We start from the raw sequence: 25198 nt of genomic DNA on the forward strand, positions 1-25198 counted from the left end.
AAAGCCAAGTATCAACTTGGAGAATGGTTTTCTAAAGAAAAGGGTCATGATCTTGGGAGCCGCTTCTATGAAACACGAGGGTTTGCTTCAGAGAGGAGGAGTGATGAACTGAGAAGACAGCAAAAGCAACATTGATTATTTAATCGGATTATATTTAGAAGTTGTATTTCTTGTTTCACATCAAACTACCTTCTTGTGAGAGTTGAGAAGTTAACAGTTGCACCTTTCCTCCTGGGGACAGTCTGCACATGTACCCAGAGTACAGTGAGGTTCTACCCTGTTTTCTTATAAAGGCAGTGAGGAGCCTCCTCTGATTTCAGCTGAATGATTTGAGCAGATTTGCAGAGAAGTTGGTTTGTTTCTTTCCCCCCCGGGCATAGCAGCAGGAGGCAAATCCCACTGCCACAGCTGAAAATAAGTTTCTGCAAAACAAGCAGTGACTGGAATGATTAATCAAAGAAAAAAGAAAAAGAAAAAGGGGGTTGAGCTCCCTGCCTGTCTTTCGGTTTCTCCTTGAGAAACTTCATCTCCTCCAGCCACGACGTCTTCTCCCACTCCATGAGCCTTCTTCTGACACCCTGGGACCTCACAAAGGCTGCCTGTGCGATGTTGGGATTAGGGCAGATCCCAAACAATGCTCCCTAGCCAGGGGAGGTGGGGGGATCTTTTGCTCTGAGTAGAGCCTCTCAGTGTTTGTGCATTCCTCAGGGACTGAAGGCTTCTCATACATGAGAAATGGAATTAATTGAGAGAGAGTTTCAGGGTTATGTATCTATCTGCCTGCTGATAGATCTGTGCCATGCTCCCAACCAAAAACTTTGAAGTTGAGATGTGGAAAAGACATCAGCCCTTCAACCCTCTGCTCTTTCCCCTCGGCTGGAAATGATCCCAGCTGCTTTAAGTCCTTCTCCACGTTGCAAAATCAGTGATGGTGTGGGAAGGTGGGTTTCTTCTGATCCTTTATCCAGTTCAACTCCCCTGCCAAGGCAGGGTCACCTAGAGCAGATGACACAGGAACACGTCCAGGTGGGATGTACGGTGTCAACAGATTTACTCCTTTTGTGCAAATATACTCTTTTCCTACTACAATATCCATAGCTCCATTCCCAACTACACGCTCAAGAACAGATGCAATTGTGGTTAGTGCTAACTGTGTATAAAGTTAGCCAGTGGTCATGATCACAGGGAATCAGATTAAGTTCTCCCTACTTCATCATCTCCCTGTGCCCATGAAACCTTCAAGAACTTTGGTATCTTCACTTCTGAGCTGCCAATTCCTCTCCTAGATCTAACTAGAACTGGCCAAATGATTAAGCCAATATTGCTGGGGAATTGAAGGCAGACAGTGCACATAATACAAACCTCACACAGGCTTGGCCCGGTGTGAACACAGCAGGAGCAGCTGTGGCGTGAACACCCCTCTCCACCTCCGGCCATCACATTGAAGGGAAACACTCAGCTTTTGAGACCGATATCCAGTTCTGGGGCCCTCAACTCAGGAAGGACATTGAGGGGCTGGAGCATGTCCAGAGAAGGGAACAGAGCTGGGGAAGGGTCTGGAGCACCAGGAGTAGTTGAGGGAGCTGGGAGGGCTCAGCCTGGAGAAGAGGAGGCTCACAGGGGACCTTCTTGTGCTCTACAATTCTCTTACAGGAGGTTGTAGCCAGGTGGGGGTTGGGCTCTGCTCCCAGGGAACAAGGGACAGAGTGAGAGGACATAGTCTTAAGCTGCATCACGGCAGGTTCAGGCTGAACATGAGGAATTCCTTCATAGAAAGGCTGATTAGACTTGGAAAGGGGCTGCTCAGGGTAGGTGGAGTCATCATCCCTGGAGGTGTTTACGGAAACACTGGATGTGGCACCCAGTGCTCTGATCTGGTTGACATGGGGGTGTTCATCGGTCACGGGTTGGACTCGATGATCCCGGAGATCTTTTCCAACCTGATGCATTCTGTGATTCCCAGCAGCCAGACCCCGCGGCTTGGGGGAGGGGTGGCTGCACGGCTCTGGATGGGCCTCCCGCACCCTGGGGCGGCCGCGTGTGGGAACACCAGGCTATACCCCGCCCTGGGCGGGCTCCCGGCGAGACCTCACACCTCCCGCCGGGGAGATTTTCCCCATCTGAACAGGGAAAAAATAGCAATAATTAAACAAAAATTCAAAAGGGGGGGGAAGACCCCCCATCTCCATGGCAACGGGCCCCGCAGCACCTCCTGTTGCCATGGAAACGGCCAGGCCTTCCGGCGGCGGCCGGAAGCGGCGGGCGCGCGGGGCAGCAATGGCGGCGCCCTCGGCCCCGCCGGCTGCCGCCGCCCTCACGGTGCTGTTGTCGGTCGGTGCCTCCGCGCCCGGATTGCTGCGGGGTGTCCCCGCCGCCCACTCCGCCGCCGCGCTGCGCCCCGCAGCCCTGCACGACGGGGAAGGTGAGCGGGGCCGCCGGCGGGCGCAGCCGCTGCCGCCTTGGTTCCTCTGCCCGCCCCGTTCCGCGCCTTCCCCAGATCCCAGCGGAGCCTTTGTGTCCCCTTTCTCCGGCCTTCTCCTTGTCCTGCCCTGGACCCCTTGGTACCCCCCTCAGCCCCCATTTCTGTGCACGTCCTCAAGCCCGTCTCCGAGTGCGCTGCTCCCGCCGTGTCCCGCTCTCCGTGTCCCTTTTCTTCCCGCTTTCCCTGCGCTTCCCCTGGCCTGCACCCAGCCTGTGGGCACCCATTTCAGTCCCTCGACATCAGGCTGCTCCCCCTCACCCTCATCTCCGTCCTTTGACAGTAAGCCCAGTGGATAACACTACCACGAGCTTGAGGGATCTGCGTTTTTCTGTCCCTGTGGTATTCCCAGAATGATTTTTATTACGCTTTTAATTCCCGTGTTCCAACTTACCCCCGTGCAGTGATTTTCTTTATCAGTCCAGTGCTCTGAGCTGATGGGCAGGTTCCACCATCTCCTCACGTGTCTCCAGGGATTGCAGTGCATTGTTTTGTTTTTCACTGGTGTTTTTCTGGCTGTGGAACTGAGGTTGATGGGAGGGAGGTGAAGAAGTCTGTTTCAGTCCTTGCTGTGTGCCCAGGAGAACACCTAAACAGAGAGCCTGGAAGCACTTCTGAGATGTGATAACCTCCAGGCATTTTTGGTGATGAAAATCGGCCTTCCAGCAATTTAAGAAGTGTTTATCTTTTTGCCAAAATCATCAGGACTGTAATAGTTATTTTTATGTCTCTTGCTTTCTCTTTTAATGAGACTGAAATTTACTACAGATGCTGTTGCTTTTTTCCAGGCAGCTTCCCAGGAAGCAGCAAGAGCCAGCCCATATGTTTGTGACACCCAAGATAGCACTTGTTTTCACTCTATTTGGTTATTTACGCCTGGTTTTAAAGGCCTCAGGTTCCTTCTCTTCTATGCCAGGATAGAAATGAAAGCTGTTAATTAATCCCGTGGGCTCACTCTCCCTCTGCTCAAGCACGTAATTGTTTTATAGCAACTCCAGTGCTGTCTGTGGCTGTCTGAGGTGCTGCTGTGCTCAGTTCACAGGTTGATCACCTACATCTTTGTCTACGAGGACTTGATCTCCCTGACCTGTGGTGCTGTTATCATCTGGTACTTTGCTGGCAGCTTTGAGAAGAACGTGGGCACAGTGAAGCACTGCATCCTCACTGCCACTTTCTCCGTGCTCTCCGCCCTCCTGTACCTCTTCCTCGAGCCCCTTGTATCCAGGCTGTTGGAAGTGGGAGATGCCAAAGGGTTCATGCCAGTGGCTTTTGCCACGCTGGGGGTTTCTACCACCCGCTCGCGCATGAAGAGGACTCTGGTTTTTGGGTGCAGAGTTCCTGTGGTGCTGGTGCCATGGTTTGGGCTCTGCATAGCATGGTTTGTCCCCCACTCTTCGCTTTTGGGGAACTTGTGTGGGCTTCTGGTTGGGGAAGCCTGTATCCTTTCCGAGTGGGAAGCCCTGGGCCAAAGCAGGATTATGGTGGGGAGGAGGTGCTGTGGTTCTCATCGCTGAGGTGCACTGGCTTTTCCTGGACTCCTCTCTGCACTAAACCCTCACTGGCTTTGCTCATCCTCGTCCCATCCCATTCTGCATTTGTGTTTCACCTCACCTGCTCCTTCTCAGTGCATGCAGAGAACGTGGAGCTGAGGAGGGCGATGGTCTCTGAAGGTGGTGCTGGGTAGATCCGGGAGAATTCTCCAGGGAAAGTGGTTTGTGGGCAGAGGGGGACTCTGTGTGGCTGTGTCAGAAATGAGTGTGTTTTGTCCTCAGTTCTCCTTAACAAGCTCCTGACTTCAGATGGTCTTGGCTACTGTTTCTGCTTGGATTTTCCAGAGTCGGTGGGCTCTAAGCTGGACCGGGTATTCCCTTTCACTCTGCTAAAGAGGATACCAGGGCTGGAATACATCCCAGGGTCCTTAGCAGAGAGAAGAGCCTCTGAAAACAGCAAGTAAGTACAGGAGTTCCTGTGAAACATCTTACAGGGGAGTTTTCAGGTGTGAGTAGAGGCATGAAATCGCCTCCAGAAGCTGTATTGTGCCTCTCCTGTTCACATCGTGGGTGTTGTGGGGAACAGAGTCACCTATTGATGTTACACTAGTGACAACAGCGTGACTAATAAATCACCACGAATTAACTCAACCAGGTCTTTATTGAAAGCTAAATGGAGGTGGAAGACCTCTCCTTTGCTGCAAGGGCAGTGTGTACACATGGGAAGGTATTGCAGCTGTGGCTGACATGAAAGCTGAGTTGTGTAATTCTGCCTCAGCAAGAGGCAGTTGTTCCTGGCTCTATGGCTCCCTGGGGCGTGATCCTTATCTTTATTCGCCCCACCTCTCCTGCCAGGAATGCTGTGAAGTGAGTTGTGTCCAAACCTATGTAGGAGCAGAGCATTGTAAATTAAGGATGGCACTTACAAAGTTCAGTGCAAAGTTTGGTGTCTTTTAACCTTTCAGCAGGTTTTCGGTATCAAGGCAATGTTGCTTTACAGAGAAGAAGCCTTGGGGCCCACAGGTGACATGCAGGAAAGGTTTTAACACAAACCATGAGAACTCACTTGTTTTCTAAAAGGCTTGAAAATGGAGATCAAATATTTACTTTTTCTAAGGTGTCCTTTCAGTTTCACAAAGGAAAAATAGTTTTCTATTCAGGGTTAAATTCTATGTATTGTTTAAACCATCGGCTCGCTGTGAAGTTTTATTTGAAGTGGAAGCATTCCCAGGTGTTTGCACTGGCCTCACCCATGGGAAACCATAAAAGCAACCATTGCCTGCAGCAGGAGTGTCCCCCAGATCCATCAGGACACTCAAAACATGCGAATGCTTGCAGGGGAGGCCAGACAGATCCAGAGTCTGTGTTTTCTCTCTCTCCCTCCTGTGCAAGTGCAGCTTTTGGAAGGAGAGGCTGCCTGGCTCCATGCTGAGCCTGTGCCAGCACCAGTCCCATCCTGCTGTGCACAGCACGTCAGTATCTAAACCTGCTTCCTTTGGTGAGGTGACACAGACTGCTGTGACACAAAGGTATTTACATGAACATTTGACTGTCAAGCAGGGCGTGGGAAGGTGTTTCTAGGATGCTTCCACTGCTGCAGCTAAATTTGCATGTCTGTGTCTTGGATAAAACTTCTGTAAGTGCCTCTGGAGTTTAATTTTTATTATTTTGGTTCTTACTTCCAAGCAAGAGCTCTTAATAGTATGGGATTTGTTTTCATTTTAAATTTTCATAAGATTCAGGCATTAAATTGCCATGAGACAGGAGATATTAATCTTTGAAGTCCAGGCCTTGGCATCATGTTTGTGTCCACAAATAAAAAGAAATCCAAAATCAAACCCACACCCCAAATAATTGAAATCTCCAAGCCTGAAAACCCCAGCATGAGCCAGTCTTCTCTTCTTTCTGGGAACTTGGCAGTCATGGCTTCATGAATATTGCCTGGATTCTCAGGTCTCATCCTCAAGTTGTGTGTGGGCTGAGCAGCACTCCTGAAGTCCCAGAGGCTTCAGCTTCCAGGCAGATTGCCTCTCTCCTGATGGGTTTTGGCAGGATGAGTCATGCCTTCTGCTGGCAAAGACTTCCTAGCCCTTGCTTCTGAATGATTAATTTTATTTCTAACTCTCTCTTTTATTTCTAACTCTCTCCTCCTTCCCTTTTTTTTTTTGCTCTGTACTCTGGGCTCTTACTGGCACCAAAGGCCTTTGTGTTTTCTTGGTAAATAACACTTGGCGGCTGTAACTTCTCCTGATTAATGACCTGGCAGATGTGTCACTCACAGGGCAGGGAGGATGCACACAGGAATCTCAAGGCCGAGAACCACGCAAGAACCACGCTCGTTCAGTGGGTGTGGAGTCGGTGTGGGTTGGGAATGGCAACAGCTGTCCTGGGAGGCCACTAAGCCCATTTTTTACTCAACTGCTGCTTATAATAAGAGCTTTTGTTGTAGTGAATCCCTCTGATGGATTGCAGTGACCTCTCTGAGCTCTGGTCAGGAGGAAATCTGCCCCCAGGGCACTTCCAGCACTAATTAGGCAGCGTCAGTTCTGAGCACAGTGTAACTTTCTGTTTTCTTCCTGCCCAGGATTAACCCTGTGCCTGGCACTTACCCCACCCAGAGCTACCACTGCCCTTCGCCTCTGGCTCTTCCTGCTTCCCAGCACCCCAGTGCTCAGAGCCAGGGCTTGCATCACGGCCACGCTCCGGGATACGGCCACACTCTGGGATACGGCCACACTCTGGGACACGAGGGATCTCAGCAGGGCCACGCTGCAGGACACAGCCTCAGTTCTTCCCACTACCAAGCCAGAGGTGCCTTTGGAGAGTGTCCTGGGCAGGCCCACGCTGGAGCCTCACCGGGACAGTGCTGCCAGCTGGGCAAATTCTCTGTCCCACAGCACGTGTGCCCAGCTCAGCCACAGCCACCTGCAGCCACGGGCCTTCTGGCTGCTGTTCAGCAAGCACCAGGGTATCCAGCAGCACCAGTGGCCTCTGTTTCAGCTGAATTTACCAGAGTCCAGGTGTACTGATCCTCCAGAGAGCAGCAGGACTCACACAGCAGTGCACTGCTGGCATCTTTGCTGTGTCTGGGGTGAGTGTTGGAATGGGTTGGTAGCTCCAGTGAAGGCCATTCCCCTGCTCCCTGGCACAGTCTACTTGAATTATATTTCCCTTATAATTTTTTTTTTACTTCTTGATGTTGTTGGAGGATGGGAGCTGTATCACCTCTGTGAACTTCTCATCCTTTTGAAGTCTTTCTTCCCGTTTACATTCCTGTCTTTTTTACAGGTGTGATGTAGCTAGGACCCAAAAGGAGTGGGAATCATAGGAGCCTGAGTTTATAACTTAAAATTAAATGGAGGAGGACAGATGTCTGTCCTACTGGTGACTTGTCCACTAAGAGAGTGCCTTGAAAGGGGCTTGTTATACCAACCTGAGGCAAGAGGGTAGAATACAGAATACCTTTTTCTGCCCCAAAACACAGCTCTAAAATGCTGAAGGTCTTATGCCTGCATCAATGGATTGCCTTCATTTTCTGAGAGCGCTGCACCAGCCCAGCCTGTGTCACCATCACTTACCAGTAAGGCAACCTCAGATGCCTGTGAGGTAGTGAGAGACTTTTCAGTAAGGGATTTTGGCCCTTTGTGGAGCAAATGGTTATAAATCCAAGGAGCTGGGAGAGACCTTAACAGAGGATTAGAAGAATTAGGAGGAATGTAGCAGTGCTGTTGGGCGTGTTCACACTGCTCGGCTTTAGCAGTCTCACCCACCAATATTAGCACAATGTCTCCCTGTTTTTTTCAGAGCAGGTGGGCAGGTGTGTGGGAGAGGGGAGTTCTCAGCCAGAGATTTGCAATAGGATGCACTTTTTGGTGCTTATGTCTGTAATGAAGGAGTTTGGTCCAGCTGCTGGGATTTGAGCTTTATTCCCAGCTGTGTAGCCCACTGTACAGTGCCCAGTAGTAATCTGCTGCCTCTGCATCTGTAAATCAGCCAGGATCTCAACAGCTGCCCTTGACTCTACTTAAGAGTTTTGCTGTGCTCCAAAAAAAGTGCTCCATGAAGTACAAAGTGCCATTCCTGCTCTTGGAGATGTTCTTGCAGTGCCTCACCCAGCCCCAGAAACTCGACAGCCTTGGGGCTCCTGCCTGCTCTCGGTGAGCTTGGCCAGAGGCAGCTCTGGCATCTGCACGTTCCAAAGCACGTCCCTGCCTCTTTCCTTTTTCCATCATCAGGGTCTGAAGAAGCCCCATGTTGCCATCCAGCTGCTTTACTTCTCCAGGAGCCCCTCTGGAATGACTGCCGCAATCCCATGTGGGATGCAGAGGCTTCCTTTTGGAGGAGACCAAAGTCAGTGCTGAGAACTTACACCTCAGATAAATAAGACATGAGTAAGAGGCTCTTCTTGCAAAGGTGAGCACCCCAGGCAGGGCTTTCAGCAGGAGGATGCAGCAATTTGGGAACCAGCCTGGTGTTGAGGGCCAGCTCCTCTGTGGGATCACAAATGGACTTGATTTTATGGTCCTGTTTTTCCTGCTGACAGCAATTGCATTGTTGTATTTTTAGTGTGGAGCAAGAGCAGGATAAGGAGCTTGTTTGGACTTTAAAAGTATGTTTTTAATACCAGGAAAGAAATGCTAGAGATAACATTGAAATGTTGATACTCCATTCCCATTAGTGCCTTGATTTTCCTCCTTGTAAAATCCTTGCCTGTAAACCTAGGCATTTTATCACCGATTTTTTTCCAGAAGGGTGATGAGGATTCATAGCAATCACTAATGTTGTGTATCTCCAAATTGTGAACTTGAAATACAGTTCTGAAAGACGGACTGCTGTGCCTCTGGGTTTGTTTATAAGTGGGGAGCTGGAGCGTGCCCCTCCGGGTGATGGAATGGGATCAGTGGGATGGGCTGTGGGCGGGATGGATGCAGCTGCGTGTCGCTGGTGGCCTTGGACGCGCACTGAGGACGAGCACTGGGGACAAGCGGTACTGCACACTGGAAAACGCTGGAAACCGGTTGTTTTTCCTGTCCAACTCTTTATCAGTCAATCTGGTGAGAGATTCGCTGTCCCCACAGAGCTGTCAAAGGGATGGCGTGTTTCCAGGGAATAGTTTCCTGGCTTTACAGCGGTAGAGGATGCCCTGTAAGAGTCACTGCAGTGTCACAGCCGGCAGCGGGAGCAGCCCCAATCCCAGCTGGTGCAAACCTCTCTCCAGGAGGGAAGGAGCAGGTTCCAGCCACGAACCTTTCCATGCTGGGGCAAGACAACTGCCACAGCCTTCCAGGTGAGCCCTGAGGACAGGACATGCCAGATGAGCACAAAACTTAAGAGTTTGGATTTGTTTTCTTTCTGCTCTCAGATCTTTTTGGGAGCTTCTTGGTGGCTGTGGCAGATCACTTGGTCTCTCTGATCTCTACAGCTTCCACCATGTCCCCAGGAATGTTCTGAGTCCAGCTGCACCTACTGGTCACGTGCAGTGTGTTGGACCTGCCTTCAGTGCCTTTCAGATGGATGTTTGTGGAGATTTATTTTCTGCTCCCTGCTTTTCTGAGGACATCCATGCCACAGTGAAATGCTCTTGGACAGTGGAGTCCAACAAGTCCCAGTTCCTCAGGGCTGGGGGTAAGTTTAGACTCATCATCCAGGGAAGTGAAGTTGCTGAGAGAGAGGAAACAGGTTGGGATGACACATTTGCAAATGTGTCTGAGGCTGAGAAGAGGATTTAAATTTGGAAGAGAGGGAGGTCAAAGTCATCAGCTCACTGGGCTTTGGCATCTGCCTAACTAAGTTCACGGTAATGTTACTCATCACACATTGCAGTACCAGCTCGTTTCCTTAGCGGGGAGACAGAGAATTGAAGTTCCTAAAGCAAGAAAAAAAAAAAAAAAGGAAAGAAAAAAAATCAATAACCTCCCAGTTCAGGCCAGGATGGCTGCCCCTGGGAACGTGCTGTTCCTGGAGGTTTGTTATTCCGTGCCTCTGGCTCATTCCCAGTAAAACTGCCACAACATTCCATGCCAGGATTGTGTCTGTCCACAGGGTGTGCAGAGAGTCCAGAAAGCCCCTTGGGTTGCCCCCATGTCCTCAGAGGGTCACTGCAGAGTGACAGTCTGGGGACAAGTGCTGGGAGCAGAGCCAGCTGTTCCCTGTCCTTGGAGTAGTGGTCCTGCCATAGGAAGGATGCTCTGGAAGAGCCCAAGTCCATCCCCTCTGCTCTTCAGCTCCCACCATGATGCAAGGGAAAAGGAGTCAGGGATACATGAGGAAAGCAGAACTGACTTGGACCTACATCACTGCCCCATCCAGGAGTGAGAGGGGATGCACGAAGTGGGGAGGCCTGGCAGGAGACATTGATGCTGGAAGGAAAACGGGTCTGTGGTTCTTTGCTTTCCTGTCATTAATTTGTGGCCAAGCACACCCATGCAGATATCCTGACTGGGGGCCAGCTTCCCTGTGCCAGGGCCAGGACACTGGCAAACGCCACCTCCATGGCTGTCCCATGGGGTCCCCTGTTGTTTGCTGGCACCGTGAGGGTCTCGTGGCCAGAAGTTCAGCCTCAAACTGTGGTGGGAACAGAGAAGAGCTGGAGAGGTGGGAGAACTAGGTAGAGAGACAAAGCACTGACCAAACAGGTCTCTGTGAGCTGCAGGACTCTGCTTCTTCCCTCTGGGGGGTTTGAGCTGGGTGTGATGAGACCCCAGCCCCTTCCCTGTGGGGACAGAATGGGACAGGCTATGCCATAATGCCTGTCCCCAGTCCAGGCACCTGGTGGGATGACCCCAGCCATGGACCTGCTCTGTCCTGCCGTCCCCTCAGGGCCACTGGGACCTTTAACCAGTGTCCATTCACCCCACGGGGTACAGACCAGTCACCCCAGGGAGCTTCCATGGGGTCAATCCCAAAACTGATGTGAGTGGCATCAGTACTCAGGTGACCTCACACCCCTCAACCCTCTGCTCAAATGCTGTCACAAAATAGGGTGTCCCTGCAGCCCTGGGCTGGTGTTTTTCGGGTCTTTGCCCCCTCCTCACACCTCTTCTGGTGCCTGCCAGGCCCAGCTTGAACTTTGGACCTTCCCCGAGTCTTTATTGACTCTGGAGCCAGCGTCAACACAATGACAGCATTAGGATGATGACTTCAGATGTGCCAGTGTCTGGCTGGTGAAGGGAGGGGACCCAGCCCCGGGGTGACCCCACTCAGCCGTGGGGCTGGCTCAGTGGGGTCAGGGCAAACTGTGCCTCTGGCTTTGGCCAAGCTGGAAACAGCAGAGTTGAAACTCAGCTTCCTCGCCCCAAAAAAGAGATGAGAGCAGCGGTCCCCGTGGGTCTGGAAGTCTGGGTTATGAAATCTCCCACTGGCGCTGCTGGAGATGTTTCCAGAGCTGCTTGTGCAACTTCCTGGTGTGGCAGCGAGAGAAAGACCACCCCAAAACACCAGAATCATCTGGGTTGTGGTTAAATCAGGAGCATGTGCTCCTGCCGGGTGGAGCAGTCCCCTGGCTCCCAGGGAGGGTGGCAGTGACTGGGTGCCAGCCTCCACCCTGGGGGCCCCCTGACCCCCCATGGGGCCCTGGTCTGGGCAGTGACCTTGGGGGGAACTGGGAGTCCCACAGCAGCACCATGTGCACCCAGGAGTGGCCACAGACAGCAGTCCTGCGTCTGCAGGTCCTGGCTCAGCCCAGAGTTAGTGTCCAAAACTGACCTCAGCACCCTAACTCCAGCCCATGACCCCAAACATGACCCCACAGTGACCCAAACCCTGCTCCCACTGTAACCCCAGCTCTGACCCCACCATGACTCCAATGCCGGCCCCCAGACTCACCCCCGAACTACAATGTTGACCCCAAGCCTGCTCCCCACACTGACCCCCTGCTTACACCCACTGTGACCTCTGGACCCCATTCCTCTGCACCCTGACCTCAGCCTTGACCACCCCAGTTCTGACCCACCCCTGACCCCGACTTTACCCCCGGCCCCTCCGAGCGCTCCTGTCCCTTTAAGACTCCCGTCCTGGGGCTGTCCCATGCGCCGCCGCAGAGGGGGGATCTTCACGGGCAGGCGCGCTCGCCGCCTATTGGCGGGCGGTGAGGGCGGAGCGTGTTCCCCCGCGCGTGTGCCCGGGTGGTGCGGTCCGCTGTACGTGCCGGCCGCGCCAGGGCCGCGGGAGTCGCCAGCGCCGGACGGGCCGGGCCGGCGGTGGGTGCGGGGTCCCGGGGCTGCGAGGTCGTGTGGCTGAGGAGGGGTGGGTCTGGGGGTCCTCTGTGGCTGCGGGGGGGCTGAGCCCCGCCTTTGGGGTCCTCTGTGCTGGGGAGGGGCGGTCCGGCACCCCGTGGTGGGGTTGGCATGGGATGGGGAGCTCTTATTGTATTGGGGGGACTGGTGTGATTGGCTCCCTGTTACGGGTATGATCGGGATCCCCTGTTATGGGCGTGCTGCTGTAAGTAACCCCGCTGTTATTGGCGGGGAGGTCGATGTTAATAGACCTCTTTTTGGGGGAGGACTGGGAGGACCAGAGCCCCCTGTTCACTGGGAGGTCTGGAGTGAGTGGGCATCCTGTTACTGGGAGTTACTGAGATGTTTAGAGATCCTTCTTATTCGAGAGGTCGGGGAGGACTGGGATGTCCCCTGTTATCTGGGGAGTGTGCTGTGACCGGTCCCCTGTTATTTGAGGAGGACCGGGATGACCAGAGCTCCCTGTTACCTGCAGAGTCTGCTGTGACTGCTCCTCTGTTATGTGGCAGGAATTGGTATGACCAGAGCCCTTCTTATTTGGGAGCATCTGGTGTTGCTGAGCACCCTGTTACTGGGGAGACTGGTGTGACCAGTGTGCCTTGTATGGGGGGCTGGCATGAGTGGCCCCCCTGTTATTTGGGGGTACCCCTATCATGCCTGTCCCCCGGGGGCTGTGGGGTGGGGGACTGACCAGCACCCCTGGCAGGGCTGAGGAAGGGTGGGCAGCCTTCACGGGGTGATGCCTGCCCTGCCTTGCTTCCACAGCGCTGAAGCGTTGCTCAGACTTACCCCATCCCAGGTTGTTGCTGGTTAAAAGCCTTTAATGAGCTTAATTTTCTGGCACTTCCCTGCAGAACGGTATTCCCAGTATTTAATTGACACCTTTGCTGCAGGCTGGGCTGTTCCGCTGTTGTTCCATCTATTTCACTTTATAAACTGCTGGGGTGTGGGAAGGCTGTTTGCTCCTGACTTTTCCTGATGGAGTTTCTTCAAAGAGTGAAATTACTCACCTAGGGAGTGTGCTTGTCAAAGGAAATAATGGGAACCCCCTCGTTTTGGAAATATTAAGGCTGGAGGGGGCGAAGACAGCTGGATGATGGTGTTGGGAGATAGTCATCAGTGTGGAATTGGTTCTTGGAGAGTTGTCTTAGTTGCAGGAGTAAGCACTGCTGGAACAGCTTGGAGTGTGCTTTGTTCTGCCGGTGCTTAGACCTTGGGTAAGCCTGAGTTAACTTTTGGAGTGTGAAAGGAAATGGGAATGCTTAGTGGAATGTGTACAGAGAAGAGGGGTCACTGAGGCTGTCTGATGTGAGTCTGAGAAGGTGAAATGGGTTTGTACTTTTACAGCTCTTTTTAGAAAGTAGAAACATATCCAGCTGAGAAGCTGGAAAAGTGCAAGGAGGAAAGAGTTAGGTCTCTGAGTTGTGGAAGTGAATCAGTAGCGTTGGTGGGGACATCCCCTTCACAACAGAGCTCTACACTTTGTGTGGGCTGTCATGAGGAGCTCTGGGGTTTCACAATTTTTTTTGCTTAATGGGGTGCCGTGATGCACACATCCCTTTTGCTAGATAGAAGGGAATGGGCTTTCTTCCAATATTTCTGTAATTCTCTGAGAAATCCCTGAGAAATCTCTGAGGAGCTGTTGCACACATGCAGAGTGGCTGATTAATCTACTGCAAATGAGGAAATCGGTGTTTTGGGGAGGGCTGGTGAACCAGACCCTTCCTGAAAAACCCAGCATTGTCTCAGTACAGGTTTTTCTTGGGCTGGTTGACAGCAGTGATCCGGGGTGTGCATGGCACGGAGTGTGTCTTAGTTTTGCCCGTAGATGTGATTGTGCACAAGAACTGTATTTGCAGAACACAGAGCAGGGAGAATATGGAGCTACAGGAAGAAACGCTAATGAGTGTTTTCTTTTAATCTTTGAGTGTGAAAGCCTTGGAGAGTGAGGTGAAGAGTGGGCAGGAAGAGGGGGATAGTGTCACAAATCTGGCTTGACCCCCTGTTAATTAGTCCTGCTCTAATTGTGACAGAGAAGAACCTCTTGCTTGTCACCACCTTGCAGTTGCCTCCTGTTCAGTCAGTAATTTCTGGATTGGTGCCTCCTGGACAGCCAAGTGCCTTCTGCAACTTTTATTTTGTTCCTTGCAGAGCAGCTGGAGGAGCTTGACGGGGCCATACAACCAAAACTCCTTGAACTGTCTCCAGGGAGACTTTCCCTGCTGCTCACCACCCTCCGTGCTGGAGCTCACAGCCCCCACCGGCACTCGTTTGCAGATCCATAGGTGCAAGGTAACCCCTTTCTTTTGAGTGTCACAGGTTGTGGAGCACCTCTGGGTGCGGTTGGGTTTGGGGAGGGTGGCTGGCAGTGGGTGCTGGGAGTGCTGGTTTCTTTACCTGCAGCAAGAGAAGTGTGTGGAACTGTCTGACTGAAATCCCATTTGGTCTTTTCTCTGTCCTTTGCTTGTTGTGATGCAGCAAAGTTTGTGTTTGCTCAGTTCTGAAGGACTGGGGAAAAAGCTTCCCTGCTCAGGTCTGTGCTCCTGCCATCTCCTCCCCTGGTATAAAAGAAAACCACCTTCAATTACCTCTGTGGCCATTGAACTTTGTTCTGTTTCCTGACGTGGGGTCTCCTGCCTCTAAAAACACAATTCGTAGAACTTGCATAATTTGCTTTCCCAATGTGATCATTTGATCCCAGGGATGAGATGACTTTGTACACGCTGCTGTGGGAGTGAGTCACCAGCCCTGCAGTGACAGGTGCACCTCTGCCAAGATTGCTTTTTTATAGGCTTTGAAATTAAACAGATCAGAACAAATAATTACAGGCTGCTCATAATCTCTTGCTGTTGATCCCCAAGTAAATGTTCAAAGTTAATTGTATGCTGCTATCACCCATGGAATCCAGAAAGACCAGAAGCCATCTCTGGTGGCTTCTGGAGGGCCACAAGTCCAAATTGTGGCCAAATTTGACCCACGGTGGCAGATTACTGTTGTATTTTTGCTTAGTAATCAGCCATGTCCATCCCTCCAGTCACTCCTTTGCAAGGAATGGAGGTATTGATTAATTTACCTTCCTTTCTTGCTGTGTGGAGTAGGACATGGTGAGGTTTAGAGTTAGAGATGGGGTTGAATTTTTCTCCTTGGGAAAATCTGTCTCTGGCAGTGCATGGGAATTCTGCTGGGGAGGTTTAGCAACCAGCTTGGGAAGTTGGTAGGTCTGGCTCTGCAGTGCTGGCAAGTACCCTGGGTCTTGCTGCATGGTTGTTTGTGAAACACATCAATGGACTCTCTTTTACGGGTCATTGCTGTGCCTCCTCTCTTAACTCCAAGCTTTGGAGGAGCAAGTTGATAAAATACCTGTAAGGATTGTGCAAGCCCTGGTTGTGTAACAGGTTTCCATGCATAACTGCTGGAGGTAAGAGGAGCAGCTCCTGTTACCAAGGAACAAAAAACTCCTGTGTCAAATATCTCTTCTCTTTGAGTTGATTGTGCTGGTGAGTTGGAGAGCTTCATTTTTTTGTAGCTTGGGGCCAGCCCTTCAGCCTGGGGCCCCTGAGTTGTGTGATGTCCTGTGGCCTATGTCATGTTTTGGGTGTGGAATTGATGTTCTGAGGTCTGCTGTGGCCGTGGTTGTGTGTGATTGCAAGGGGCTGGGAAGTTGCCTGTATTTCCCAAATCATTTCAAAAAGGTGAGATCCAGGTCAGATTGCTGACCTGTGGCAGGCAGGGAGGTTTGTAGGGTGATTGACTGCACACCCTTCTAATAGGGCAGCCAGAGCAGGACAGCTCTACTGCTGAGTTACCAAGAGATGCAAGGATCATGCAGTAACACCTCCATTCCCTACAGCAGCGTAGGAGATGGGCTTGTAATGTCTGAAAAGCTCTTGCATCCTCAAGAGGAAGGTGGGCTTATAAATACAAAATGTCCTGGCTCCTCACAAACAGCTCTTGGTTCTCTTGAAATAAATAAATAAATCCCCAAAACGCACTGTTCTGATCAAAAGTCTTGACAATTCCTAAAACTTTGCAAGATCTGTTTAACCCTGTCCCTCTGGTGCTCTTTCAGCTGTTGATTTCAAATGAAACCTCTCAAAAGAGACCAGCATTGGAGGGTTTTGCTGTCCAAACTTTTCCTGGTGGAAGAGGTCAAAGTCTGTGGCTACTGACCTCATCCATAGGGCTCCTTTCCCAGTGGTGGCTGCAGGCAAAGCCACAGCCTGTCACACCAACCCTCAGCAAACTCAGGCACAGGGTGAACAAACAGCCTGTGGGGAGGAGAGGAACTTCCAGCTGTGGCTGTGGCACCACAGGGTACAGAACTGGCAGAAGGGGCTGCTGAAAAAACGTCATCTTCCCTCTTGATCTTAGAAAAACATCTTCAGCAGGATTTGAACCAAAAAAGTCCATTTTTTGGATGCCCATGCCTGGATGGGTTGCTCCTGAGGTTTCACAGTGCTCTGAGCAGTTGTTTGCCTGAGAGGTGCCCATGGAGTTGACAACAGGGAGGTTTACAACTCCGGCAGACCTGTCCCTGCTCCTGAACATTGCTGGTGGCGAGACCCCTGTTCCTCTTCCAAGTGATGCCTGAAGAGTGCTGCTCTGGATTTGTCCCTCGCTGGGAGGAGAGGCTGGAGAACAGTGTTGGTTCCCAGGGGCTCAATTTATCTGCCATTCTCAGATTTTGTTTATCCTGTAACCCTGAACTCTTGTTTTTCTGTGCTGGCTCTGCGATGTGTGTGAAGGAAGGTGCCCAGGTGCCTAAGCCAGGGAGACACCCCATGTTTAAAGGCTGAGAGTCAGGCTTTTATCTGGTGAAAGGAGGTGTGCAAGTTCAGTAATTCTAGCTTGCTTTAAGGCAGCTTGGCAAGTTTGAATTAATTTGTGTGGGATAATGCCCTGAATCCTTTGGTTCAGTGCACTGAGCTCGCTGCACAGCCCCACCTCAGCACACCCATAGCATAGAGTTCCTTTCTGCCTCACTAAAGCAGTTCTTGTTCTCTTCCTTGCTTTTGCAGCTGCTCTGCTGTCCTTGAATAAGACCCAGGGGCCAGAAAGCATGCAAGTGTGACACAGCAGAAGCTCAAATATGCAGTATTTCAAGATCCAGACTGATGCACACTCTGTGTCTGTCCTGTGCCTAAAATAGAAGTTTTGCTGGTGTCTGAGCCGGTGTCTCAGGGTCTGGGTAGAAGAGACCTTTCACGTTTCACAAAAAAAACCCCAACAGCTTTTGTGTTCCTTTCCCTGTTTGAGGTGCTGCTGCAGCCAACTCCTCAGTTTGGATTGGGATTTCTGAGCTGGTGGCAGTGTGCAGAAGCACTTTCCCATTTTTGTGTGAGGCTCTGCTGCTTTCTGCCCTTCTTTATTGAGCTGGTTAATGGGAAGCTGTGGGAAATATGTGGGAAGAAAGTGATAGGGAAACTCTAGGTGTAGCAAGCCTTCACACCAGCATGTGTGATCCAACAGAGGCTGAAGGGACAAGGAAAGCTGTGAGGTTTCCCACTGTGCCTTCCTTCCCCAGGGGCCCAGGGACTCCCCTGTGTGATGATTCCCACTTAAAGCAGGGAGCCTGTGCAGACCAGACCAAACAGGGCCACTTGTCTGGCCAGATCAGCATCCTCTTGTTGATGAGAAATGCAATCTCCGTGTGGCAGAGCTGTGGAGAAAAGGCTGAGCCAAGGCAATTGTTAAAGAACCTGGATCTGAGCACCTGCTTCCATGAGCTGCTTTTGTTTTGGAAAGGACTACTTTTCCTGCCAGGTCTCCTTTTAGTGAAAAGGAAAGTGAAAAGAGCTAATTTGAGATTGGCACAGGCTGATGTAAAATTCCTTAGTCTAATTGGTTGCATTCTGAAGAGGAATAAGAGAAGATCTGTTTTTGCCCTGAGGGTCTCTTGGCCCAATCCCACACACTAACATGCAGGAAGTCCTGGCTGCACTGGGGTTCAGAGGAGACCAGGCACAGGAGCCTGGGCAGAAATGCCACCTCAGCCACAGCCCTGCTCTTGCTGCTGCTGCTGCCTCTCCTTCTTCCTCTTGGGCTTGTGTGTGTGGGGCTCCTCTTCCTGACAGCCATCAGTAACCTGCCTGTCTTGTGTCATTAGTGGGTGAAAGAAGAAAGCCCTTGGCTGGTCACAAGACTGCATTCCTGTTAGTGGGCAAGTCTCTTCCTTCTCCTCCACTGCTGCTGCTGTGAGGAGTGATGGGGTCTCAATGCAACTTCCTTTTGGTGCTGCCATCTCTGTGAGCTCTCCACAAACTCTGCAGACCTATGAGAGGTCTTTCTTTTTTCCTCCCAGATGTTTCAGTTGTTTAATTTCTGTTTACAGTCCTCCTATTTTGCCATTGTGTCTACAGCTCGGGCTGCAGGTCACTGCTGTACAAAGAATTGGAGTTTTCACCTGGTTTGGTTGCTTATCTCTCTTTATCATTTATGTGTCTGTTCTGAGGTTGAATTTTGGGGCTGTGCCATGACACTGGTGGAAATAATTGATCCCTGATTTAAAACTGGGCTTTTTTAAGGCTAATCTGTGTTGTGCCATGGTCAGCACAAGAGAAAGGGCAACCCCTGGGGCAGACAAGGTGGGAAGGGAGGTCTGGTCATGCACACCTGCCTCTGCCTTGGGAATTCAGGACGGTCCTTCCTGGTCAGAAAGAGGGGTCTGGCAGATCTGGTGGCAGCGGTGACATCCCCAGCCACGCAGAGCTCCCAACACTGGAAATCGTGACAGCTGCACTTCCTCTCTGCTCACTATGTGCTGCCTGTGCTGAGTCAGGGACATGAGGGCCACTGTCACATGGCTGCAGGGAGCACGAGGAGTGCTCTCTCTACCAGCGGTGCCCCCTTGTCCCCTGCCCTGTGTGGGGCTTTCACTGGGAGTCTGAGCTGGAGACAGCTGCTCTGAAGGAGCTTTTTGAGTGTGTATTGCTGTTGTATTTGCTGTTAGACTTGCATGAATTCCTGTTTATGAGAAGCTGGAAAGCAGTCCTTTGTTAAGTGTTGCTGGATGGGATGGGTGGGCTGGTGGAGAGGGAATGGGTGCTCCAGGGCTTGAGTTGGCACCGTGGTGGTGGTGTTGTGAGAAATGAGGGGATCTCATTGCTGCAGGGGTGGTTTGGCTCCAAAGCACTACCTGCTGTCCTTGCTGGTGCTCAGCTGAGACAGCCTGGACCTTGCTGGGGGCTGGGAAGGCTTCTCTGCCTGCACCCTGCTGAGCTCCCTTTGACTGGAGCCCGGCGCCGGTGCCAGTGTCGGGCAGAGGGTGACTGATGGCACTGCACGCAGGTTTGTCACGCAATCCCTCTGACTCCAACACCACCGATTCTTTTTCTGCACGTATTGCAAAACAGAGGTTCCACCTGCAGCCCCTGTGCTTATCTGCAGGTGTCCAAAGGGTGCTGATGCTTGGGAAAATTGTGGGTGTTTTGATAGCTCGGGGGCAGCTCTGGGGGTGGCAGCCCCTGTGCCAGCTGTGCCAGGGCAGGCAGTGTCTGTAGGGTGTGTGGAGATCCCTCTCTGGTGTCTTGGGCTGGAATCAGGGGCTCTTTGGTGCTCTGGCTGGTGCTGGGGATCCATTATCAGAGGTGGGAGCAGTGAGCAGCCTCCAGGCTGTGCTCACTCAGCAGTTTTCCTTCTCCTTCCCCTCTGGACGAGGCTGACGCTGCAGGTCAGGGTGTGCTGATGGTGGCACAGGGCAGAGTCAAGCACAGAACTTGATTGCTCGTTTTTGGGGCAAGAGTCACAGGCTGCAGTCCTGGTTTGGGGCTGGGAAGTTCAACTGAGGCCTGAGGTACTTGGAACTCATCACAGATATTACATTAAAAAACAGGCTACTTCAGTCTCACAAAGAGACAACTTCCTGCCCAGATTGCCAACTTGGCTTCAGAGCCAAGGCCTTTTGGTCACTAGGAGACACCACAATGTGACTTCCAGAAGGGGAAACCTCCCAGCCACGTTTTGTGATTGTGGTGCCGTGTCCCAGAGTGCTTTTAGGGGGCATCTGATGCAAGGAAGGAGAATAGATCTCTTCTCATTGCTGAACACTTGACTTTCATCACTCCCCAGCCTGTCTTGTTTGTTGTAATACTGTTTTGATATCTATATTTAAATACTTTTTAACCTCGTGGCCTTATAGCACCTTTAGTCTGTATGGAAATCAGGGGGGATTTGAGGATGCCTGGCGCTGAGAGTGCTTCCTGTCCTTTTTTTCCAAGGTGTGCATGAGAATGAGGAATAAATTTCATTTAATATGAGGATGAAGTACGTCTGTTTGCTAGCAGGGAGATGTGCAGAGAAGGTCCCTGATGATTTGAATGATTGTGAGCTGCCATGCATCAAGCAAATTCACACATTCAGGGGCTGAAAAGCTGTGCTAAAACACAGCATTGTTTGATTGCAATCTTTCAAAATGTTGTGACTTTTCTGTGTGATGTAAATGCTCACATCTCGATGAGACTGATTGCTGTGTTCATAAACAGGGATCCAGGAACTGGAGCTACCATTAAAAAAAACCTCCAGGGATATGGACATCTTGTCTGACCTTGATTGAAGATGTAATGAACACTGTGGATAAAATGACCACCCTTGAAACTGTTGTCAGGGAAAGTTTTACTTCTGTATCATAAATTTCCTTTTTCTTTGAAAAACCTAGTTTGATTCTACCAAGGCCCTTCCTGAGACTGCAGGATTCCCAGCATAGCTACATTTCGAGTAAGAGTCAGGTTTCTTTTCACTGGAAGTTAGAAAAGGACATGCATTTGAAAATGAGTTGCTTTAAACTTCTGGAGAATAATTGTTACAGACAACTGTGAGACTGAGATAAATTGAGGGATAATCTTCCTGTGCTGGGTGAAGCGAGTTCAGTAGTTCCTGAGTTATGTCAACCCTTTAAAAACGAGAAATGAGGTCTAATTTCACATCCTTTGCCTTTCTCTTGTTGTGTTTAAGCAAATCTTTTCCTGAGGGTAGGGGTGGTGAAGGGAAAGTAAAAAGAAGAATCTGTAGCTGGGATGTAAGGCTTGAATAACCAAATGTCCAGGACCAGAGGGAGCCCACCATCAAAATTAAAGCAGCTTTTGTGCTGTGTTCCATCATTAGGCCGTAACCATGATTCCTCCCAGGGTTAGAGATCAGCGTGGAAACTTTGTGCTGTGGAGATTGGGAATGAAGAGAGGAGAGCAAACCAGAGCCATAAACCTGGAATGTTCCCTTCCCTGGCTGTGGGCAGTGACTGGGTGGCCTGGCTGCAGCTGCAGGGTTCCCCTTTGAAGCACTGGAGAGCTGCAGCGTGGTCAAGGCAAGGAGATAGCACAGCTTCCACCCCCACATCCACCCAGGCAGCATTCCTGGGAGCTGCCTCCCCGAGGATGCCTCTTTCCAAGGCAGCACTGCTTGGGAGAGCAGACCACCTCTGGAGGCTCGAGAAAGCCAAACCCCTCTGCTCTGGGAGCTGAAGCTCTGCTGCTTTGAGCACAGTGATGAATTTTGGCTGGAGACAAAACCCTCACCTGGCTGAGGAGAGCGCAGGCTCATTCTTGCCCTATTCTTTGCCCACCCAGGGCAGCTCATGAGTATCCATGTCTGAGCTATCTGGAGCTGGGAATTGCTGTGGGCTGCGTGCTGCTCTCCTGTCTGGTTTGGAACTCTCCTCCACCTGTAGTTGGTGACAAGGGGGGGCTGCTGTGTCCTGTGCAAGGAGCCTTCCCCAGGGCTCAGCTGCTGCTGGGTTCGGTGCTCAGAAGGGAAGGAGCTGCAGCATCTGCCCCAAACCAGCTCAGCGTGGTCTCCATCAGCCTTGTTTTTATTCATGGCTTCCTCTGAGCAAAGATTTGTCACTGCTTTATGTGCCTTGGGGTTTTCAGGGAAAGTGGGTGAAAGACCCACTGACATGGCCATCATTGCCCTGTATGAGGAGAATTGTCCACCCTTGTGTAGTTTGGGCAATGAAACTGCTACTGAAAAAACCAACCCACCTTGCAGAGTTGGAGATATTTACTCCTGCCTGTGTCTGGGCACTGATTCCTCCACCTCTTTGCAGAGTTGGGCCATGCTGTGCACAGGCAGCAGCTGAGGCTCCCTGGGAACCACGGACCACTGGCCCTCAGGGCTTTTTTTCCCTGAGATGTAAAGAGCAGTTTAAGTGATGAGTGAGATGGCAAGAACCAAAACCCCAAAACTCTGTGAAAGGATGGGTTGCCTGGCAAATTTTGGCTGAGATTCCTACAGATGAGGTGGGGTGGCAGAGGGGAAGAGGAGAAGAGCTTGTAATTAAAATTTCTGGGCTTTTATCAGGAATAAAAGCAATAAACCAGCAATGTTTTTCCCCCATCAGCATATTCCTCTGGTGTTGGTTGCCAGACCAGCTCCTTGGTGATTTACTGGAACCAGACAAGTAGGAGGAGAGGGATCCTCCTGGGAGCTGTGCCTTTTTGGCAACTAAGCCCCAGTTGTGGAGGCTTTAACTAACAGTTTAGTCTACAGTTGTACAGAAGTAACATCCAGTTCTTGCTTGGCTCCAAGATCCAGCAATGGAAAGCCTGTTAGCAAGGAGGGAGGACAGGGTGACCTGCCTGATGGAGAGGAATGTGCAGTTTGCTTGTGTCATATCACTCTTATTTTTCTTCCAACACCCTGCCTTGGTGCCTTCTCTGGGAGCCCAAGGGAAGCTTTGCAGTGGTGTTTTAGTGCCCCTTGTAATGCAGTTACATGCCAACTTCTCCACCAAATGAAACTTCTTGTGGGGTTGAGCACTAGTTGAGTTGCCAGAATACCCGTCTAGGGTCACTGCCAGGTGGCTGTGGACTTCTCCCTGTGCTCCACAGAGTGCTTTTTATAGCTGGTGCCCTGTGGCACAGGGCTGTGTGTTGTCTGGAGCCCCACTTCCCTTGTGGGGATAACAACAAGGGGTTGTTCTTTGCTGGAGGTTGTAGCTGGTGTCCCTCATTAGTGCTCCCTAAGCTTTACCTTCCGTTTTCTTCCCAGCTCCTGAATGTGTTGGCATAACCTTCAGCTTCAGTCACTTTTATTTCTCAGGCATGGCACGTATCCTTTCCCTCCTGCGGCACCACCATGGCTCTGAGTCACTTTTCTGGGTGCAAGTTCAAATGTCCATGGTCTCCAGGCTTGGCAGGATGCCCAAATACAAGAAGAGAGTCACTTTGCCCTTCCAAATCAAGTTTTGAGTTAATTATCTGTTTACTTGGTCAGAGTGTGTCCTTGTGTGCAGGGAAGATAATCTTGCAATCTGGATTAGGGTTGGAGGAGTTCAGATCTTTGGCACAGCAGTGGGAGGGAGGGAGGGAGTGATGGGTGGCTCCCCAGGGGAAGGACAGGGGCCATAGGGCTGGTTGGGTATTTGAGGGCTGTGTGTTTGTCCTTGTGCTACCACAGACTCTGGGAGTGGTTGTGGGCAAGTCCCAAGTCACTTAAACTCTGCCTTGGTAAGTGGAAAGGAGTAATTCAAGGAGATGGAAGTTAAACTGGGGGGAAATCATGGAGGGAACTGGGAAGCCAGAGGCCCGGAAAGAGATGGATGATGAATCCAATCTGCAGGGGAGGAAATCAGAAATATTCATCATTTGTGTTGTAACAACAACCTGTTGTGGGGATGCTCACGGGAGTTCGTGCCACAGTCCTGCTCTGTGGTTTATCAGCACAGCAGTGGGGCCAGGACATCCTATCACCTTGTGGGAAGGAGGGAGGAAGCCCCAGATCTGTGGGGTGGCTGGAAGAGTGGGGTCATCCCCCAGTAACACCTCAGGGGCTCTATGGTGAATAAGGGCTTTAGTAAAGGCTGGCCATGAATCCCTATTGAGTATTGCTGGGGCATCAGTAGGACTCGGGTTGGGCTCCTTGGCTGGAGTGTGGGGTTGCTCCGATGCTGCTGGCAGAGGGAGAGCAGAAATCACTTCAGATGGATCAGCGTGGATGCAGCAGGAAGGGAAAAGCTTGGTGGGACACCTTGGAGCACAAAAGAATCTTAGTGTGTTTGATCCAAAGACTTGTTGGGTGGCCTTGTGCTCCTAAGACTAAGTGTAAAGCAAAAAGCATTTTCTGGATGTCCTTCGATGCTGTCCCATGTGGCTGCTGGTGCTCATTGTTTTTCCTTGCTTGCAGTGCCTCTGACTGCCATGGGGGAAGCCAGCATGGACCCAACCATCTCCTCTCCAGACAGCACTACACAGCAGGACTCTCTCTTCAGCATGATGGATGTGTTCCTCATCTCCCTCATCACCGGCCTTTTTACCTACTGGTTCTTCTTCCGCAAGAAAAAGGAGGAAGTGCCTGAGCTCCCCAAAATGCAGTCAGTGTAAGTAACAACTCTCAGGCTGGGTGGGAGCAGCGGAGTTTTTCTCTCTTGCTTGTGGTGGGTTCTGGGAGGCTCCGCTGGGTTGTGGGAGGTCGGTGAGGGGGCGTTTCTCTGCCCTCAGCTGCTATGTGTTCTTGTTCTGCTCACGATGCAGAAATGCCGGTGGAAGAGGCAGGCTGCAGTTCTGCCTTACCCCACCGTGTGGCCCAAATCGGGAATTGGCCTTTCCCGAGCAAGGCAGGAAAAGGTCAGGCAGGAGAGCCTCTGGCTGTACTTCAAAACTCTTAAGGATTGCGTTGGCTGTTCTTGGTGTTTTCTGATAAAAGTCACATTTAGGTAAATCTGGAGAAAGGTGGACTTGCTCTTAAGCAGGTTTCATGTTGGAAGCCTTATCCACCCCTAGCTATGAAGGAAAGGAATAGTCTTGGGGAGCTGGGAGATAGTTCCTGGGATGAGCCGCCTGGCAGCTCCTGTAAAACTTGATTGGCTTTTGATGCCAGGTTACCACAGCAGTGGGAGGCTGGATTTGGAGAGGGAGAGCTTTGTTCCACCCTGTCTTCTGCAAAGGGCTTGGGGCCAGGAACGAGCCATGCAGGTGGAGATCTGGGTGCACTTGGTTCCTTGTCTCAGTCACATTCCAAACTTAACATCAGTTTTCTGCTGGGCTTTTTAGCTCATTCTTTGT

General features: G+C 51.2%; 2 protein-coding genes across 4 annotated transcripts in view; both read left to right on the forward strand.

Moving 5' to 3' along the window:
* The first annotated feature begins 2242 nt into the window (after positions 1–2242).
* Positions 2243–7233, forward strand: RHBDD2 (rhomboid domain containing 2). Its single transcript, XM_048324864.1, has 4 exons — positions 2243–2422; positions 3515–3916; positions 4279–4429; positions 6554–7233. Exons 1-4 carry the CDS (start codon positions 2278–2280, stop codon positions 6996–6998), a joined length of 1143 nt encoding a protein of 380 aa, XP_048180821.1. The 5' UTR covers positions 2243–2277; the 3' UTR covers positions 6999–7233.
* A 4853-nt stretch (positions 7234–12086) lies between these two features.
* Positions 12087–25198, forward strand: part of LOC125336241 (NADPH--cytochrome P450 reductase) — a 28528-nt gene continuing 15416 nt past the window's right edge. Inside the window, exons 1-3 of one of the 3 annotated variants that reach the window (XM_048324590.1) lie at positions 12087–12167; positions 14360–14495; positions 24321–24513. In XM_048324590.1, the coding sequence (XP_048180547.1) occupies positions 24335–24513 (179 nt within the window). In that variant the 5' untranslated portion in view covers positions 12087–12167; positions 14360–14495; positions 24321–24334. Of the gene's footprint in view, positions 12168–14354; positions 14496–19037; positions 19199–24320; positions 24514–25198 lie in introns of those variants that run through there. The other 2 variants (XM_048324589.1, XM_048324591.1) reach the window with 2 other exon arrangements.

The sequence above is a fragment of the Corvus hawaiiensis genome, chromosome 20 (genome assembly GCF_020740725.1).
Source record: "Corvus hawaiiensis isolate bCorHaw1 chromosome 20, bCorHaw1.pri.cur, whole genome shotgun sequence".
NCBI classification, from domain to species: domain Eukaryota; kingdom Metazoa; phylum Chordata; class Aves; order Passeriformes; family Corvidae; genus Corvus; species Corvus hawaiiensis.

Coding starts and splice junctions, on each gene's coding strand:
- RHBDD2 (XM_048324864.1), top strand. CDS start 2,278: ATGGCGGCGCCCTCGGCCCCGCCGGCTGCCGCCGCCCTCACGGTGCTG. Junction 2,423..3,514: donor AGCCCTGCACGACGGGGAAG/GTGAGCGGGGCC, acceptor TGCTGTGCTCAG/TTCACAGGTTGATCACCTAC. Junction 3,917..4,278: donor GCTTCTGGTTGGGGAAGCCT/GTATCCTTTCCG, acceptor TCCTGACTTCAG/ATGGTCTTGGCTACTGTTTC.